Source organism: Mandrillus leucophaeus, unplaced genomic scaffold, assembly GCF_000951045.1.
Source record: "Mandrillus leucophaeus isolate KB7577 unplaced genomic scaffold, Mleu.le_1.0 Scaffold70, whole genome shotgun sequence".
NCBI lineage: Eukaryota > Metazoa > Chordata > Mammalia > Primates > Cercopithecidae > Mandrillus > Mandrillus leucophaeus.
In genome coordinates this window covers 2,709,638-2,727,617 of record NW_012107586.1, presented here as the reverse complement: position 1 = coordinate 2,727,617, position 17,980 = coordinate 2,709,638, and the positions used below count along the sequence as shown (strand labels likewise).

Genomic DNA, 17,980 nt, shown 5'->3' with positions numbered 1-17,980 from the left:
ACATGGGCTCCTCTGCTCACACCCACCTCTCACACATGGAACCACATGGGCTCCTCTGCTCATAGCCACCTCTCTGCGTGGAACCACATGGACCTCTGCCCCACTGTGTACCCCAACCCATCAATGTTGAGAGCTGTAATTATAAGACTGTGCAGCCAGTTTGGTAACCCAACTTATATGTGGATGCTGAACGAATGGGCCTGTTTGGGGTCAGGAATAGTGATTGACCTCACTGGCAGAGATGGTTTCATTCGTGTGAATTATAAACCAGCCCTGAGACAGTGTTCTACTTGTTTCCAGAAGAGCTTTGAGCCCTGGTAGCATTGTGAGGATGAATGCATAAAATTCCCAGGGAACCAGTTTGATGGGGACAGTGCTCACTTGGCTGCTGGAGTTTGTTATAAACCAGCATTGTGACTTTATTGTCACTCTCCACTCCTTTTTTCTTGTTGGATCTTCTAAGATCTAACCCTTTGCCTCCTCCATCTCCTTTCTTGTTTCTCCTTCCTTTCTGGGAAGCAGAAAGAGCATGAGTGTCAGAGTCAGACTGGCAATGTAATCCTGAGCAAGCCACAACCCCTGAGCCTTAGTTTCTTTATCAGGAAGATTGGCATGACAATATCCACTTTGAAAGGCAGTTGTGGAACCAAGCAAGAGAACCTCCATTAACGTGCAGGCACACAGTCAACAACGTGCCTGCCTTATTCCATTCTACCCTCTCCTTCCCCCTTGCTCCCAAAGCCCCATATCCCCTCTCCCCATTCTTCCTCCATCCTCAGCAAGTGAGGACTGCCACTGACATGGTGTCCGTGTCCTGGGAGCAGTAAGGGTGGGGAGAAGCAGGAGGGCGGTGAGTGGATATATTCCGACCCTCATCCAACACGAACATCTGCCTGGGAGTTGACAATTCCCTTCCTGAGTAATCCTCTGGCACTCGGTCTCCTGTCCTGTTCTCAGGGAACGTGCTCCTGGGTCTGGCCCTACCCACTGCCTTCCTGGGATGGGAATTGTGAAGACCCTGGAAGGCTGAAGCCCTGCCAGGGGTGCCTGAAGCTTGTCCTGCTCCTATGGCCCTGCCTTCCCTGTCCACTGGGCTGGGAGGCAGGAAGGAGGTCCTGGGGAGGTCTAAGGACATGTTTTCATCACATATGCAGCTGCTATGCCCACCCCAGGCAGCGGGCCCTTCCTCCCTCTATCCCCAGACATTTGAGACCTTGACACCACGCCTATCTTGGGAGATCTCTTCCTTCTTCTGCCCTGACTGCTCCCTCTAGCCACGCCTTTCTCTTCCTTGATGGCTGTCCATAGAACTAGAAGTTTTAGAGTTCAAAGCCTATCTCGTCCCACTGATTTTACCACGTTGGAAACTGAATCCCAGGAAAAGGAAATCACTTTCCCAAGTTGAAGCAGCGAAGTAGTGGCCCAGATGGGGTTGAAACGCAAGACTCCTGAGTCTTAGTTCAGAGATCAGTCTATTACACCCCAAGCTCCTTCATCCCTCAGTCTAGCTCAGGGCCTGTCACCTGTGGTACTATTGGCATTTGGGACCAATATAATTGCTTGGGACCACAATAATTGCTTGTTGTGGGAATCTGTCCTGTGTATTGTAGGATGTTTAGCAGCATCTTTGGCCTCTACCCACTAGACACCAGTAGTATTTCCTCCAGGTGTGGTAACCCCAAATATCTGCAGTATTGTCACACATTGCCTGGGGGGCCCTGGCTACCTGGAGGTGCTTCTCTTTCCTCTAACCTCTCATCTTTGTGATCTCACCTCTCCCACCTGCAGGGTGTGCAGTAGTCCTTCACTAGGGACACTGTTCTGTTTCCTCCTTCTGCTCTGGGACGGGTCTACTTGGAAACCAAAGCACTCAGTCATTCTGTTCTTTAAGAGGAAGAACAAAGAGCCAGACCAGGAATGTTGGTTTATACCTATGAATGAAAAGAAAGAACTTGATAGGAAGGGGCTAAGCCTTGGGAGGGGGTGGCCAGGAAGGCTGGGCCCCCTTCCTTTCTGGAGAGACCCCTCAGTGTGGATGAGGGGCCCTGGCCGCCTAGCTCCAGTTGTAGGTCTGCTGGCTGGAAGGATGGTCTGGAGGGAACAGGGGCATTTACTTGACCTACAGTTGGGAAGTGTGTCTTCATTGTAGAATTGCACGCTAATATCCTACTTTCTTTGCACAGCTAGACCTGCAGACATTTGTGGTTCTTCTGTAATGAGAATTCACAGTCTCTGAGCACCCATCTCATGGCATCTGACTGAGACCTGGCAGTGGGGAGGACTCCCTCTGAGAGCCAGGAGTCCTGGTGGCAATCTCACTCCAGCACTGACCATCTGTGACAGTGGGAAACTCTTCCCCTCCCTGAGTTGGACAGATGAAATCGGGTGGGTGGGTTGGGCCTGATGACTCATGACATCCTCTGGCTTGACCATGCGGGGATTCTAGGATGTTGCCTGGGCTGGCTGCCCACAGTGTGGTGTCACGTGGCAAATCTGGGGTCTTGAAGAATCCTTGGCACCTGAGAAGTTTCCAGAAGGTATCCAGGTCCATTCCTCTGCCTCTAGAACTTGTGTTTTATGAAACTGCCCTGCTCAGGGCCATCTCAAGGGGTACAGGGGATACTGCTGCCTCTGAAGACAGAATAATGCCATCATCTTTCAAGCTTAGTTTAACCCACCCCTATTGGGAGAGACTTTTCTCCTGCTATTTTCTGTAGTTTGTTTTAAGAAAAAAAAAATGTCTTTTTTTTTTTTTTTTCCAAATAGGAAACATGGTAAGATGAAGCATATTCTTTTTCGAACCGGATTTGCCGTGCCCTGTCCTCTGCCCAAGCCCCCGGGAAATCCTTTCGTATTTAAGCAGGCAGCTGAGGCCATGCCCATCCTTCTCTCCTTGTGGTCCTTGATGATGAATTCATCTCTGCAGGTGGAAGTGGCAATGCATTTTCAGGCACACCATTGGCAGTAATCAATGTTGGGATAGGCTCAGTATTTGTTAATGGAATGGCATCACATCCTTGGAGTCTGCACCATTTCCGAAGCCTCTTCTCTGTGCTGGCCATTCCAGGCCATGATTTTCAAGCAGAGATAGGGTAGGCCAAATTGTATGTCCCGAAGCTTAAGCACTGGGTGTGATGCATATGACCTGGTGAGATAGGGTCCCATAGGTACTGCTTAGGGGGCTCAGGGCTAGGGAAGGGAGACGGGGAAGCCCACGCTGCACTGCTGGTGGTCTGTCCTTTGGAGCATCTTCTGTGTTCTGTACACTGTGCTGAGAGCTTTTCATATGTTATATCAGTCTTTGCACTACTTGCTGAGATACAATGACTAGTATACCTATTTTACAGATAAGGAAACTGAAGCTCAGACAAGTAATTGGCTCAGGGTTGCCTTAAGCTAGTAACTGGTAGTATCTGTATTCAGACCAATGTCTGACTTCCAAGTCCATGTCCTTAGCCCGGCAGATGCTGAAGTAATGAGAATGAGAAGGGCCAGGCATAATCTTAGGCTGCATTAACGAAAGCATGGTTTCCAGAAAATGGGAGGTGACAGGCCTGTTGTGTCTCTTGTAGGTCAGAGCACCCACGTGGGCTGTTTGTAGGTCCCTTGCTTCAAAGTGATAAAGAACGACTGGAAGCAAGTGCAGAGAAGCAACCAGAAAGTATGTCAGGCTCAGGGACTTGCAGGGAGAGGGGTTGCCTGTCAAAGGGGAGATTCAGCAGGACAGGCACGTTTCATTCAGTATCTGAAGGGCTCTCCCAAGGGGGCGGTTGGCTTGTTCTGACCCACTGCATCGGGCACTGTAAGGCCAGTTAGTGGAAAAGAGGGCTCCAGGGTGTTTTTTCCTATATTGAGCTAAAATCCACTGTTACAGCACTGTAAAGATGAGCTGGACTTTTGGAGGAAGACAGTAAGATCCCTGTACCGGAAGCATTTGAGTACAGCCAGGAGCAGTTTTTGCCAAACTTGGCTCTCTGTTATTTACAGCGGGGGAGCATTTTCAAATTCAATTTCTCAGGCCCCATTCTAGACAGTTTTGCCTCTGGGTGGAGCCAGGGAATCAGGGTTCTTATAAAACTTCCTGGGGGCTAGTCCCCCTGGATGATAGTGGAGAACCATCAGATGGGGTTGCCACTGGCAGGAACTATTGTGTAGTAGTGTTTTCCAAAGCATGGTTCAGGGGTCAGACTGCTAATTATATATGAACTGACATTAGGTATATTTATTTTGATGCATATTGGAAAAAAGATATCTATTTTGCCCATTCAATCTGGGACATCATGGATATTGCGCTTAGAATTAGTTTAAGTTAAATGAAGTTTATTTTTATAATGTACAAAATAATAATGTAGGTGGTATTCAGATGGGCAAATAAACATGGAGGTTGTGTGCACACAAAATCTCTGCTAACACTGTTGTGGATTGGGTAGGGTGGGGACAAGTGGGTAAACTGGGGTGCCTTAAACCTTTCAAGAGCCTGGGGTTTGTTCGTTAGTTCTAGAAGGCTCTATGGATGTAGGAGGATAATTGCAATAGTTTGTCCAAACTGTGGTCTTCCCCAGGTGGAGCCTGAGGCACAGAATCTCTCTGCTTCCCCTCCCCTGGTCTCCCTATTTTTAATGGTCTCTTTGAAGTCTGTGACACCAAGCTGTCCCACTCTATCTCATCAGTGAAGATAGGTCAGGATATAGGGCACTGGGTACCATTTTCATTCTTCCCCTTATTTTCTTTCTTTACCCTCAAAGAACAGCAGCCAGAGAGGGGTGCTGACAATGGGGAGGGGTTGAGGGTTCAGGTGTTGGAGGGGAAACAGAGGGAGAAGTAGTTGGGCTGTACCTGGCAGGGCTCTCCCTCTGGATCTCGCAATACCAAACCTAGCTGGGAAGGTCTGGGTGCGAGGATGGGGTGGTCATAGCTCAGGGCAAGCCTGTGTCTGTGGAAGCACTTTGGGGTTGAAACTAACTGGGACCCTCTGCATGGAGACACCAGTTGCTGAAGTTCCCACTGGCCTCGCCGCAAAGCTCCGATCACCTCCTGTCCACTCTGAGAATTGGGTTGGGAGATTCAATTGATATGCAAATAAGTCACAAATGACATGCTAATAAGAGTGGGGATTTGGTGTCTTATTATCAGTTAGGGACTCCTGGCACTTTTTAGGGCACACCAGGATAATGGTGGGAACTTGAAGGCCATTCACCTGCCTTTCGGCTGCATGGTCTCCCTCGCATCTGGGTGGTTGAGAATGAGGGTGAGGCACTGCGAACTCTGAAAAGTGATACTCTGCTATTCATGATTTCCACAGCTGGGAACAAGCAAAATACCAACAGCCAATCAATGGAAGCATCTCAGGTGGTCTGGAGGACCAATATCCCTGGCCAGACACACACTGGCCTTCCCAAAGTTAGGCCCCCAAAATGTCAGGTTGCCAAGCCAGAATCCAAAGCTTTGCACTGAGAACTTCATGTCTGGGCTCCTGTCCCCTCCTGGAGCCCTGCCTGGGTGACACCCTAGTCCTTATATTCAGGTCCTGTGTTCACCTCTGGGAAGTGCAGGGCCCTGTGGGATTTTTTTTCTTTTTCCTTTTCCAAGTCAAGGATGTGTCCTGGCTCCTAGACTCTGCCCTGTGGAGGGGAAAGGGGGAGAGAAAGGGAAAAAAAGATTTCCACCTTATTGTTCAGCAGCTGGAAAATTGTTGTCATCTGTTCTGCCTTCCATTTGCTGAGAATGGAAAAAAAATGTGGAAAATTTGGGGAAATAAATCTCAGTACCCTCATAGGACCTCTCTCCCCTCCCTCTCTGGCCCTTGCATCCCTGCCTCTCTGCTCAGGGCTCAGTTTCACCTTACTCCCAGGTTCTCTCCCTGCTTCTCCTCAGGGCACTGGGGCTGCCATGGATTTGGAACTGGGGCTGGGCTGGGCTACCCTGGGACTGGGCTGGGTTGGACTGGGACCCGGCTGGGCTGGGCTGGGCTGTGCTGGGACTGGGCTGGGCTAGACTGTGCTGGGTGAGAGTTGAGCAGGGGCTGGGGCTGGGGCTGGGGTTGGGCTGGGCTGGCCACTTTTCCTGACTCCCGGCCGGTGGGAGTGGAGGGCTTGGGAAGCCACCGTGATGTCATTCAAGAACTGCATAGCTGCAGGATGATAAGTGAAGCCCTGGGGACCCAGCTGGCTGAAATTACAGACAGAGTTTTATCCCACTGGCTTCCTACAAGCCAGAGTGAGGCAGAGCAAGCCGAGCTGGGGAGAGAGCCTGCAGGAGAGTGGAGGGAGGGAGGGAGTGGGGTGTGTGTGTGTGTGTGTGTGTGTGTGTGTGTGTATACATGGGCAGGCAGGCGGCACTGGCTCCTCCCACCCCTGACAGTCGGAGGGAGCTTGAGTAGGACACAGACAGCACTTGGAGCTGCAGCCATGTAGGAATTATTGGGAACTTGGGGCACCAGGATCAAATCAGAGCGGGCTTCCCTCTGCTTCCTCCCTCTCCCTCCAGAGGGTAAGTGTCTGCTGGGCAGCTGTTTTGCCTGTGAGTGTCCGTGTGTGGCTTTCTGCTGAACCTGGGCTGGGGGGCTGGTGCTTCTGTGCTGGGAGGGTGTGGAGGGGCAGGCTCTGTCACGACCCTACCTGGGAAGGGCTTGTGGCTGAGCAGGGCTGTGGCCCGCTCTGCTGCTGTCTGATGTGGATGTGACGGGCCTCACGGTCCCCTTCCTGGACTTGCTTCTGGGACACGTAAGTGCCACAGTTTTCAGGGCGAGGGTGCCTGAGTTGTTGGGGGGCTGTGTGTCTGAGTTGTCCTAAGTCTTGCGGGGTAATGGTTCGTCTTGTGCGCGAATGGGGTGGGCAGAGGGAATGAGGTGGAAGCGTGGATAGCTCCGGTGAGATGTTATTCAGGACGCCCCCTCCCTGCATCTGTGGCCTGAGCTTTGGGGCACCTCCAGCGCTCACCATTCCCCACCAGCCTCCTGTGGGCTCCCATTCACGGCTGTCTCCTGACTTTGGCAGAGATCTTGGCAGCTTGACTCCCCTCTAGCCAGGGATCTTTGAGTGCCCAGGCTGGCACCCTGGCCTGGCGGAGAAGGACTTCAGCTTGTTGTGGGCTCTGGAGCTATTTTTACCATCCCGAGTGTGCCTGTGTTATCTGCTGCCTGTATAGGCTGAGGGTAGGGGTGGGAGTGCCAGGTTCGGGTTATAGCTCCAAGCTGGGGGGAACCCAGGCCAGGCCAGAGTCAGGAGGCTGGGTCTGAGAATTCACATTTGTCCTGCAGGCGTGGGCTGTCCACGGCAGGGCAGATCAGTTGCCCTCCAGGCCCCTGGGCCCTCGGGACTGAAGTCAAGGTCACGATCAGGTTTTCTGCTCCTACTCCCTTTTTATGGAAGGCATGGTATGAATTCAAGTAAGATGGTATCTGGGAAAATTGCCATGGGTCCGTCCTAAGGAGGGTCCGGGGACACATTTATCATCATCGCTTGACAGAAGCACCATATATTATGTTGTCCTGAGGTTCTGGGTCCACAGACGTAGTTGGAGAATCTGTCTTCCAGCGCCTCCAGCCCTAGCCATCTTCACCTTGAAGCAGCATTAGGGGCAAGAGCACTGAACGGGGAGCCAGGAGTCGGTTTTGTACTTCCTTGCTGGGTGATCTTGGGTGGTCCTGAGCCTGCTGAGCTTCATTGTCAGCCTATAAAGTGAGGGGTGGGCAGGGAGATTAACTATTCCCCTAAGACCCTTCAGCTCTAAAAGCCCCAGGGCTTTTAAAAAGCTCTTTTGGCTGAGCCGACCTCCCGGGCCCTGGAGATCCCAGTTCTGCTGTCCCCCAGAGGGCCTGGAGCAGCGGAGGCAGCAGTGGGTGGGAGGCGCTCTATTTTTTATTTCAGTCTGAAGCTGACTTTCTCCATCTTCAAGGCCGCAGGCTGACATTCAGATTTGGGTTCCATGTGGGTCTCGGGCCTTGAGCCTCCATCTTTTTTTCTTGGACTCAACAGAATGCAGAGGTGGCCAGGAGAAGCCCAGCTGGCCCACCCTCCCTGGGTCCAGAGGCAAGCTTGTGGGTGACACTGGTGAGGTCACTTGCTTAGAGGACAAAGCCACCTGTGACAAGACTGACAGCACAGCCCTGAGAAAAATCTTGTTCTCTCCTGTTCACTTTCTGAAGGTGCAGTGGCTTCCCTCTGGTGTATGCTATTAAATGGAAAGAAAAACAGGTGTCTATTTATCACTCATGGACTGGTCTGTCCCTGCCCACCGGGGCCCAAGGCCCTGTGCTTGTCTGTGTTCCCAACGTGCACCTAAGTCTCCTGGGCTGCACTTGGCACCTGCCCTCTTTGCTGTTCAGAGGGTGTGTCTCCTCTGTGTGGCTCTCCTTCAGAGGTTCAGGGATTTCTCTTCAACCTCTAATTCTGCAGAACTTCAGAGCCCCTGAGGAAGCCCATTCCCCTTGAGAAAGTTCCAGAGCTCGCTGCAGGCTGTGGGGAACAAAGGGCTGCCTCAATCCCTGGCTGTCTGTGGGAAGGGAAGCTGGCATGGGTGGAGGCCAAGACTGTCACAGACTGAGCCCGAGGAAGTCCCTGCCACCAATGCCAGGATGTTGCAGGAGGTCGGGGTCTTCCTGGAGCCAAATGCCGGGGTTCTCCATGGGGCCCTCTCTACCCTCATGCCTTCCTCACATCACTTCCCCTGGCAGGTTAAAACCCAGTGGGGTGCTCTGAGCCACTTCTCAGGCTCCCGCAGCTGCAAAGCTTCTGCTCAGTGTGCCGCCCTGTTTCCCCTGGATGGAGTCTGGCATTCTCCACACAAGTCGTGGGTGACAGAGAGGATCTCCAGAGACAGCACCCTAACTTTTCGATGCATATGCTGTATCTTGGGATCCACAGATGGTGTGGGTGTTCGTCAACTCCCTTATTTCACCAGATCTCCCAGGGGTCCTTGGTCTAGGAAAGTTGATGTCCACTGGGCTGGAGTGTGGCCGGAGAGGTCTGTAGGGGATGCCATGGGGTAGGCTCTGGCTCAAGGACCTCCACCATGCTCAGCCTTTGCTGCAGAATATGAGGAATACCCGTCTCTCATGTTTTGGCTGCACTGACTCTCTTCCCTCACCTTTGGGAGAAACTTGGGGTCCACCTAGAACCCCTGATTTTTCACTGGGTGATGGTGAAAGAAGAATGTCTCAATGGCTGACAGAACTACATAAAGCTTTCTAGGCTACTCAGTGTAATGCAAGAAGCACTGATGGAACAGGCACTGTTCTCTAGGGCCATTCTGTGCAGCCATGCAGGTTGCACATTGAACTTCAAGAGGCATCATTCACACAGACCGCGTTGTGGATGGCACCATCTGGGAACCCACCCTAGGGAGAGGGAGAGACAGAGAGAGAAATAAAGGCTCTTCCTCACCGAGCTCTCAGCAAAGTGGGAAGACAGACATGGACATCAGTAATGACCATTCTGTGGGTGACTGTTGTCACAGTAAAGATGTCTTCAAGGGACAACAGGAGCATGGTGGAGGTTTGCCTGAGTCTGGAGGACAGTGGGGAAGAAGTTAGATTAAGGGAAACTTCCCAGGGAAGTGTGAACTGAGTCTGAAAGTGTTTACCCAGGAGGTTGGGAGTTTCACGGGCAGGATGAGGAAGGACATTGCGGGGGAGGAACAGCATGTACAGAGGGGAAAGAGCGTATGAAGAGTTGAGTAGGAATAGAGTGGGGGTTGTTCGGGGTATTGAGGACAAGGAAGTGAGGCTTCAGAAGGTAGACAGAGGCCTGATGGTAAAAGGTCTGACATTTCCAGTGTGGGGGTTGGGCTTTGCCCTGTGGGTGATGAGAGCTGTTGAAATGTAAAGCAGGGGATGGAGAGAGGAAAAGTAGAGAGTGCTTGGATATGCCAGGTCTAGCTTAAGAGCCTTAGCTCCTGAGTGCTATCACTGAGCAAAGCTGCACACACGCACTCAAATCCTCACCTGACAGGCCCGGAGGCTGGGCTCTGAGTGGGTGAGTGGTCAATGCAAGCTGATATGGCCATTAAGATGGGAGCTATGTTTCTGAGTGTTGGTGTGTCCGGCTGCTGAGGTGGGATGGGACGGCACACTTCCCTGTCTCCGCTCCAGAGCCACATCCCTTGTGGCCTCCCGGGACCCAGCCCCCCCTCCTGCCCTGGTGCCTGCCCCAGCCGTAGCCTCTCCTGCCTCTTCCCATGGCTGGGGCAGAGTGTGTGGATAAGGGAAAACGCAACCAGAACTTGCTCTCTGGGCAGGCTCTTGGCCAAGCTTCACTTCTCATCAAAGCTCACCTACCTCTCAGATGCACGTGGCCTTGGATTCCCCACTCCTCCTTTTAAGGAGTTTTGCCCAGTCTGCCTCCAAACTGCCTATGTCCAGGTTAGACAGGGTGCTTCTTCCTATTGGCATGGCACTGATTTTCTCCCACGTTGGGTGGTCATCACGGCTCTGGGTAATGCATTTTAATGAATTGTTATTTGCTGGACGTGGACCCAAAAGACTTTTTATCATGAAGGGATCCATCCGGAAAACCTTAATAACTCATTCACTATTCAAAACCTACCTGCTGGTCAGACAGGGAAGGGTCTGTCCTTGAGTCATCACCAATGAAGGTGACTCCTTTCTTGCAGTCGATATGGCTGGCACCTTTTATTCTTCGTGGTTGGGCCATCTGTCCTAACATCTAAATAAGCAAAACCTCCCTGCTTCTCATGGGGAACAGAAGTGGGGTTTCCTGATCTCAGAGCCCAAAGTGCTGATGAGCTGGGGTGGGTTTCTCTAATGTCCTCCAGCCATGTGTGTGCCAGGACCCCTGGAGAGCTGGCAAAAATGCAGATTCCTGGCCCCGCCCCAGGCCTCTGGGTGAAAGTCTTTGGGGATAGGGTCCTAAAATCTAGATTTTTAACAATCTCCAGAGGAGGTTCTTATGAACATCAAAATTAGAAAACAGCTGCCCTGAAACCGTGTGACTTTACCATTCCCTATTTGTTTCCTTTGTTCTTTTTCAAGTGTGTTAGATGGCTGCGTCCTTACTTTCCTGCATCCCAGCCTCGGTTGCACGGCTAGTGCCGCACACACCTCGGCACCCTTTGCTGGGAGGGAGCCTCGGGGAGTGGGTGCACACCCAAGTCAGCTGGGGATTTTCCTCAGAGCTTTCCAAAAGCGTGACTCGTGCGTCTGGACTATGGCGGCCCTGGAATAAAGGTCCCGTGGTGCAATCAAGCTCAGCATCGAGGGTGGAGTCTGGGACTCTGCAGCTGCTGAGAAGAGCAGGGAGACATCCTCAGACAAAGCCAGTGGGGCCATGGAGAGATTTTGGGTTTTGCAACCACCAAGAGGAATGGGCAGGGCACTGGATCTTTCAGCCCACAAGGGCAGATGTCCAGGCTCACTGGGCTTGGGGCCTGCAGCTGTCCACCTGGGGCCGCCTGCAGCTTGTGTTTCTGCTTCAGTTTATCCCACTCCACTGTCACCCGTGACAATGCCCACGGCCCCCAGACATGCAGACCCCTCCCTCTAGCCTATGCCCTGTTGTTTTGGATGTCCAGCCTCTTCTCATCTGAGATGCATTCCCCCGAACTGACCACTCCCTGTGTGGCTGCTGGGACTTCAAGAAGATGGTGCTGGGGGCCCCTCAGATTAAGAGCCATAAAGCCACCTCCCCAGCCTCCCTTAAGTCCCTCTCCCATCCTCCTCTACGTAATTTCACTCCTGTCCTCTCTGTCCCCCTTTGTCTTTTGCCCTTCCTGACTTGACAGATTGAAACCAACATTGTGTTCCGGCTTCTTGTGGTCCCAGTAAAAAGCTCTAATGTGGCCGTGGTGGATGGGGAGAAGGGAATGATGAGAGTGTGTGTGCCGGAGTGGGGGATGGGGGACTTTTGTCTTGTCTCTGATGGAAGGAGGAGGGGCACGTGCTCCTCAGATCCTGCCGCTATACTGGGGTTTCAGCAGAGCCCCCCTGGGGGCTGGATAAGCCTGGGACCCGCCTGGGTATTCTCAAAACTTCCCTTGGATAGGAAGAGGAGGACAGCTCAGCAAAGGTGCTGAGTGGCCTGGAGGGTGCAATCTGGGGCCAAGAGACATTTCCATTTGTAGTTAGCAAATGAGTTAATTAAACAATTTACATCTGTTCGATTTTCTTACTATGCCTTAGTGGCTTGGCTATGATTGTTCCTGATGTTGTTGCTGCAAACAGGAGCCCACTTGGGGATAGATTACATGACAGAATAAGTTTAACATTGATATTTTCAAAATCGATGCAGAGTGGGGCTTGGCTGCAGAAGCAAGGAAGGGCTGAGATATCAGGTAGTCAATTCTCTGTCCTGCCTGGGGGATGCCTTCACAGCTCTGCTGCTGAAAGCTCTCTGTTAATCATGACTGAGATGCTGCAGGGGCCTACGTGCTTTCTGATTTGAATTTGCCCCCAGTGGCTCTCACTATGGAACATGTCTAAGTGGGGAAGCCACTGGACACACCAGCCTTTGCTTTGCAGCTCCCCACTTCTCAGACCACATGAGCATGAAGTTGGGGGATGAGGAGGCACAAAGGATGGAGGGGATCACTGGCCCAGGAGTGGAATTCTGGCACCTCACAGTGTAGGCGGCAGAGGGGGTGCCCTGGCCCAGGAGGGAGCCTGCAGCTTTCTAGGGACAGTGAGAAGGAAAGCCAGCTCTTCAGATTTCAGCCAGCTGGTCCAAGGGGCTCCATCCTCGAGAGAACCACCCCAGAGATGTGAGTGCATCAGAGGCGCCTGTTTTCCGTGCTTCGCCCTTCTAGAAACGGGCAGCTGGGGTCTCTTCTTTTTTTTTTTTTTTGAGATGGAGTCTTGCTCTGTCACCTAGGCTGGAGTGCAATAGTGCGATCTCGGCTCACTGCAACCTCTGCCTCCCAGGTTTAAGCAATTCTCCTGCCTCAGCCTCCCAAGCAGCTGGGATTACAGGCACGTGCCACCACGCCTGGCTAATTTTTTGTATTTTTAGTAGAGGCGGGGTTTCACCATTTTGGCCAGGCTGGTCTTCAACTCCTGACCTCAGGTGATCCGCCTGCCTCGGCCTCCCAGACTGCTGGGATTACAGGCGTGAGTCACCATGCCAGGCCGAGTTCTCTTTTTTGCGTAGCAAGGAGCTCAGTTTTTTGGAGGGAGCAGGCATGAAGGTCAGCCTCCCTCATCCTACAGGGAGAAGACCCCTTTACGATGATAATAGGGGGATTGGAAGAGGCAGCTGTGCCTGGTCCTGCGTCTTAGCAGCCTTTAGGGGTCTAGGCACTGGGCCAGGTTGGTGGAGATTCAGATTGTATTTTAGCCAAAACTCCTTTTCAGTTCAGACCAGCCCCTAGCCCTGGGCCCTGGGCCGCTGCAACACTCTGGTCCTGTATTGTCTGGGGCTGGTGTTGGCTGAGGTCCCAAAGCCTTGGGGAAAATTGGGGGCAGAGAGATGGATCTGGAGAGGTCAGTAAATGAGGAGGGCATCCAGTCCCCAGGGGGTGTGTGTTTGTGTGTGTGTGTGTGTGTGTGTGTAGGGGTATGCAAGTGCCTGGTGGGGCATCTTTGTGCTAAGTTCTCTGTGTTGTAACATGGCTGGCCTGTGGTCTGTGTGTGTGTATGTTGATTGGGATGTTCCTGTTTTGTGGTCGTCTGATCACTTGTTTTTGGCCATGGGCTTCTGTCAGAGTGTTTATTTTTAGAGGCTGCCACTTCTGGCCTCAGGGCTGATCCTTGGGCATGGTAGGAACATTTGTATTTTTTGAAATATTTGTGGCTTTCAGTATTTATTTGGGGGTGTTCCTGCCTGTTATGTGTTTATTCTAATTTGTGTGTATGTGTGTCTGTGTTTGTGATATGAGGGAGGTGTAGCATAATACAAATTACATACTCTTGGAAGGAAATTAGCTCTGATTTTAAATGTTGGCTTTATCAGGCAGCATTGTTGGCAAATAAACAGTTTCCCCTCTCAGAGGCTCAGTTTCTCCCTTGCTGTGATCGGTGTAATACTGTCTGGCTCGGAGACGATGGCTAGAGAAGATGCGCGTGTAGAGTACCCGGCAAAGTGTTGGCGTTTGGGCTGTGCTCACTGCATGGTGGCCACTGTTGTTGGTATTTGTGTGCACATGTTCATGCCAGTGCTTTCTGACTGTGGTTCTTGGCATTGTGTGGCACCCAGTGCATGCTCATGCCTCGGTGTTTCTGATTTGGGTGCTCTCTGTCTTTTTGTCTGGCTTGGAGTGTGACTGCTGGTGTCTGGCTGGAGCTGGTGTAGGCTTTGGGAAGGGTCTTTTTTCCTTGCTAACGGAGAGCCTGGATTAGAGTGAGGGGAGGTGCGTGTGTATGTGTGTGTGTGTCTGTTGGGGCTGGCGGCTGGGCTGCTGACTGTACAGGGTGTGAAATCACTGAGTTCCTCTGGGCGGGGAAGTTCTTCATTCCTGAGTCAGCCCTTTGGCCCCCAGCCACCCAGCGCTCACTTTTTCCTTCCAGAGAAAGTGTTGTTCAGGGGGGTCCTCTGAGCTGCCTGCAGACAAGAGGACTCTCTCACCCCTGAAGACATCTTGTTTTTGTGTTCACGATCCCTAAGATGCTTCTCCTCCTGCCCTAGTCCCTGAACCCCCTGCATCAGCACCCTATATGCTCCCCATCCTCCAGCATAGGAAAAGCGTGTCCCCTCTGACACAGGGACTGTTGGCTTGACTGAGCCCCACCTTGGCCTGTTCTTCAGGGGCCCCTGGGCTGGCTCAGAGCGGTGGGATCAGGACGCTTGTCTTTGCAGACCTGCTGCGATCCTGCCTGGCGTACCTTCCCTGAACCCGCATCCCTTTCCTGGAGTCTTGGGTGGTATGGGCTGAGCTTGCTGGTGGAGGGGTGCGGGTCCATCAGGAGTGGGCAGTGCTGGGGAGGAGCCGGGAGGAGCCTCTGGAAATGTGGCAGTGGGCAGCATGAATGACGTTGTATCTCTGAATGGTGCTAGTGCATCCTTTGCATTGAGCTGGAGACAAATCTAGCTGAGGGCTAGCTTGTCTTAGAGAGTCCCAGCTCTGCCTTCAGCCTCCCTGCCACCACCACCTTGGGCATGGTGGAGCCCTTCGCTGCACCCTACTGTCCTCCTGAGTTCTCCCCCTGCTTACCTGGGCAAAGGCTATCCTTCCCCTGCTTACCTGGGCAAAGGCTGTCCATGCTGATACCTCTATGGGCATTCAAGGCAGTGGCTACTCTCTTGGCATTCTGCCTCTAATCCAGAGTGGGAACTCCAGAAATCGAAGCAGGGGTGAGACTTTCTGAGGTAGGGTGGCGGAGGGAACCGAGGATGCGTTGGAAATGGTCATTCAGGAATTAGTGATACTCATAATGGCAATGGTTAGGGCTCCCAGCTGTTGACCTCCCACCACGTGCCAGGAACTGGTCTCGGCACATCATGTGTCAACTCATTTAAACTCGAAGCACTGTGTGTTTAATGAATATTGGCAATTTCAGATGGTTCAACTGGATTCTATTATGATCCCCATTTTATGGACCAGGAGACTGGCTCAGAGAGTTATTCATGCCTCTGGTCAGGAAGCTGGTGAAATGCCGGAGCTAGGTTTGGGACTGGAGCGATTTGCCCCCAGCGCTTCCTGTTCAGTGTTGGGCTCCGCTGCCTGACCCTGTGTTGGTGAGGCTCTGCCCCAAAGCCTAGGGTAGAGGTATTTCTGTCATCTCCCCTTTTCCCCACCTCAGGGTGCTGAGAGGAGGTTTTAGGATGCAGGGAATGGGAGCTGTTAGCTTCTTTCTCTGGAAGAGTGGATGATACCCCTGCCTCCCACTAATGTCTGCTGTCTGTTGTCTCCGTTCCGGCTCTGTCCCTTGCAGAGGTGGTGGGACACACGCAGGGGCCACTAGATGGGAGCCTGTATGCCAAAGTGAAGAAGAAAGACTCCCTGCACGGCAGCACCGGGGCTGTCAATGCCACACGTCCTACACTGTCGGCCACCCCCAACCACGTGGAACACACGCTTTCTGTGAGCAGCGACTCGGGCAACTCCACAGCCTCCACCAAGACAGACAAGACTGATGAGCCTGTCCCCGGGGCCTCCAGTGCCCCTGCTGCCCTAAGTCCCCAGGAGAAGCGGGAGCTGGACCGCCTGCTGAGTGGCTTTGGCTTAGAGCGAGAGAAGCAAGGCGCCATGTACCACACCCAGCACCTCAGGTCCCGCCCAGCGGGGGGCCCGGCTGTGCCCTCCTCTGGACGCCATGTTGTCCCTGCCCAGGTTCATGTCAATGGCGGGGCATTAGCTTCTGAGCGGGAGACAGACATCCTGGATGATGAGTTGCCAAACCAGGATGGTCACAGTGCGGGCAGCGTGGGCACACTGTCTTCCCTGGACGGGGTCACCAACACCAGTGAGGGGGGCTACCCAGAGGCCCTGTCCCCACTGACCAATGGTCTGGACAAGCCCTACCCCATGGAGCCTATGGTCAATGGAGGAGGTTACCCCTACGAGTCTGCCAGCCGGGCAGGGCCTGCCCATGCTGGCCACACGGTCCCCATGCGGCCCTCCTACTCTGCACAGGAGGGTTTAGCTGGCTACCAGCGGGAGGGGCCCCACCCAGCCTGGCCACAGCCAGTGACCACCTCCCACTATGCCCATGACCCCAGCAGTATGTTCCGCTCTCAATCCTTTTCGGAAGCCGAACCCCAGCTGCCCCCAGCTCCAGTTCGAGGGGGAAGCAGCCGGGAGGCTGTGCAAAGGGGGCTGAATTCATGGCAGCAGCAGCAGCAGCAGCAGCAGCAGCCGCAGCCTCGCCCACCTCCACGCCAGCAGGAAAGAGTCCACTTGGAGAGTCTTGTAGCCAGCAGGCCCAGCCCTCAGCCACTGGCAGAGACCCCCATCCCCAGTCTCCCTGAGTTCCCGCGGGCAGCCTCCCAGCAGGAGATTGAACAGTCCATCGAAGCACTCAACATGCTGATGCTGGACCTGGAGCCAGCCTCCGCTGCTGCCCCACTACATAAGTCCCAGAGTGTCCCCGGGGCCTGGCCAGGGGCTTCTCCACTCTCCTCCCAGCCCCTCTCCGGATCCTCCCGTCAGTCCCATCCACTGACCCAGTCCAGATCTGGCTACATCACCAGTGGGCATTCGTTGGGAACCGCTGAGCCAGCCCCACGGGCCTCTCTGGAGTCTGTCCCTCCTGGCAGATCTTACTCACCTTATGATTATCAGCCGTGTTCAGCTGGGCCTAACCAGGATTTCCGTTCAAAGAGCCCAGCCTCTTCCTCCTTGCCTGCCTTCCTTCCGACCACCCACAGCCCTCTAGGGCCTCAGCAACCCCCAGCCTCTCTCCCTGGCCTCACTGCTCAGCCTCTGCTCTCACCAAAGGAAGCGACTTCAGATCCCTCCCGGACTCCAGAGGAGGAGCCATTGAATTTGGAAGGGCTGGTGGCCCACAGGGTAGCAGGTAAGAGGTATTCTGTTCTGACTCCTTCTACCCCTTCCTTATTTGGTCTTCCTGGGGGGAGGTACAGGTCCAGCCATGACCCCTAAGCAGGTGTTGCTTTCACTGGTGGGAGGAGGGTCTCCGGAGCCTACATGTTAGCCAGTTATCCCTTCCTGCATTCATTGTCTGATAGGCACCAAGTCAGACACCAAGTTTCAAAGTTCAATGTCAAATAATTCCTGCCCTCAAGGAGTTTACAGTCTAGTGAGTGGACAGGTACACAGACAGATGATTTCATTAGAGAGTAATGTGTACTGTGACAGGACAGAGGCGGGACCAAGAACCCAGAGCCTGGGAAAGCAAAGCTTACCACCTAGGGCAGTCAGGGAAAGCTTCCAGGAGGTGGTGACTTTGGGGTTGGAGTACAGACTTTCTAGACAGAGAGGAGACTCTGCAATTGCCTGTCATGCTGTCTGTCCTCAGACTTCAGTTCCTTGGGGAAGATGTGGAGAAGGCTGGAGGGAGGTCTTTATAGACTCAAATTCCCCCTTAGGCCCCACTCCCAGAGGCCACAAAAGAGCTGAGAGGGTATCCTCA

General features: G+C 53.2%; 1 protein-coding gene across 2 annotated transcripts in view; it reads left to right on the top strand.

The window, feature by feature from the left end:
• TNS1 (tensin 1) overlaps positions 1–17,980 on the top strand; it is a 203,906-nt gene that overhangs the window by 139,058 nt on the left and 46,868 nt on the right. For both annotated transcript variants that reach the window (XM_011964571.1, XM_011964572.1), the window contains one exon: positions 15,821–17,404. In XM_011964571.1, coding sequence (XP_011819961.1) covers positions 15,821–17,404 — 1,584 coding nt within the window. The remainder of the gene's footprint in view (positions 1–15,820; positions 17,405–17,980) is intronic.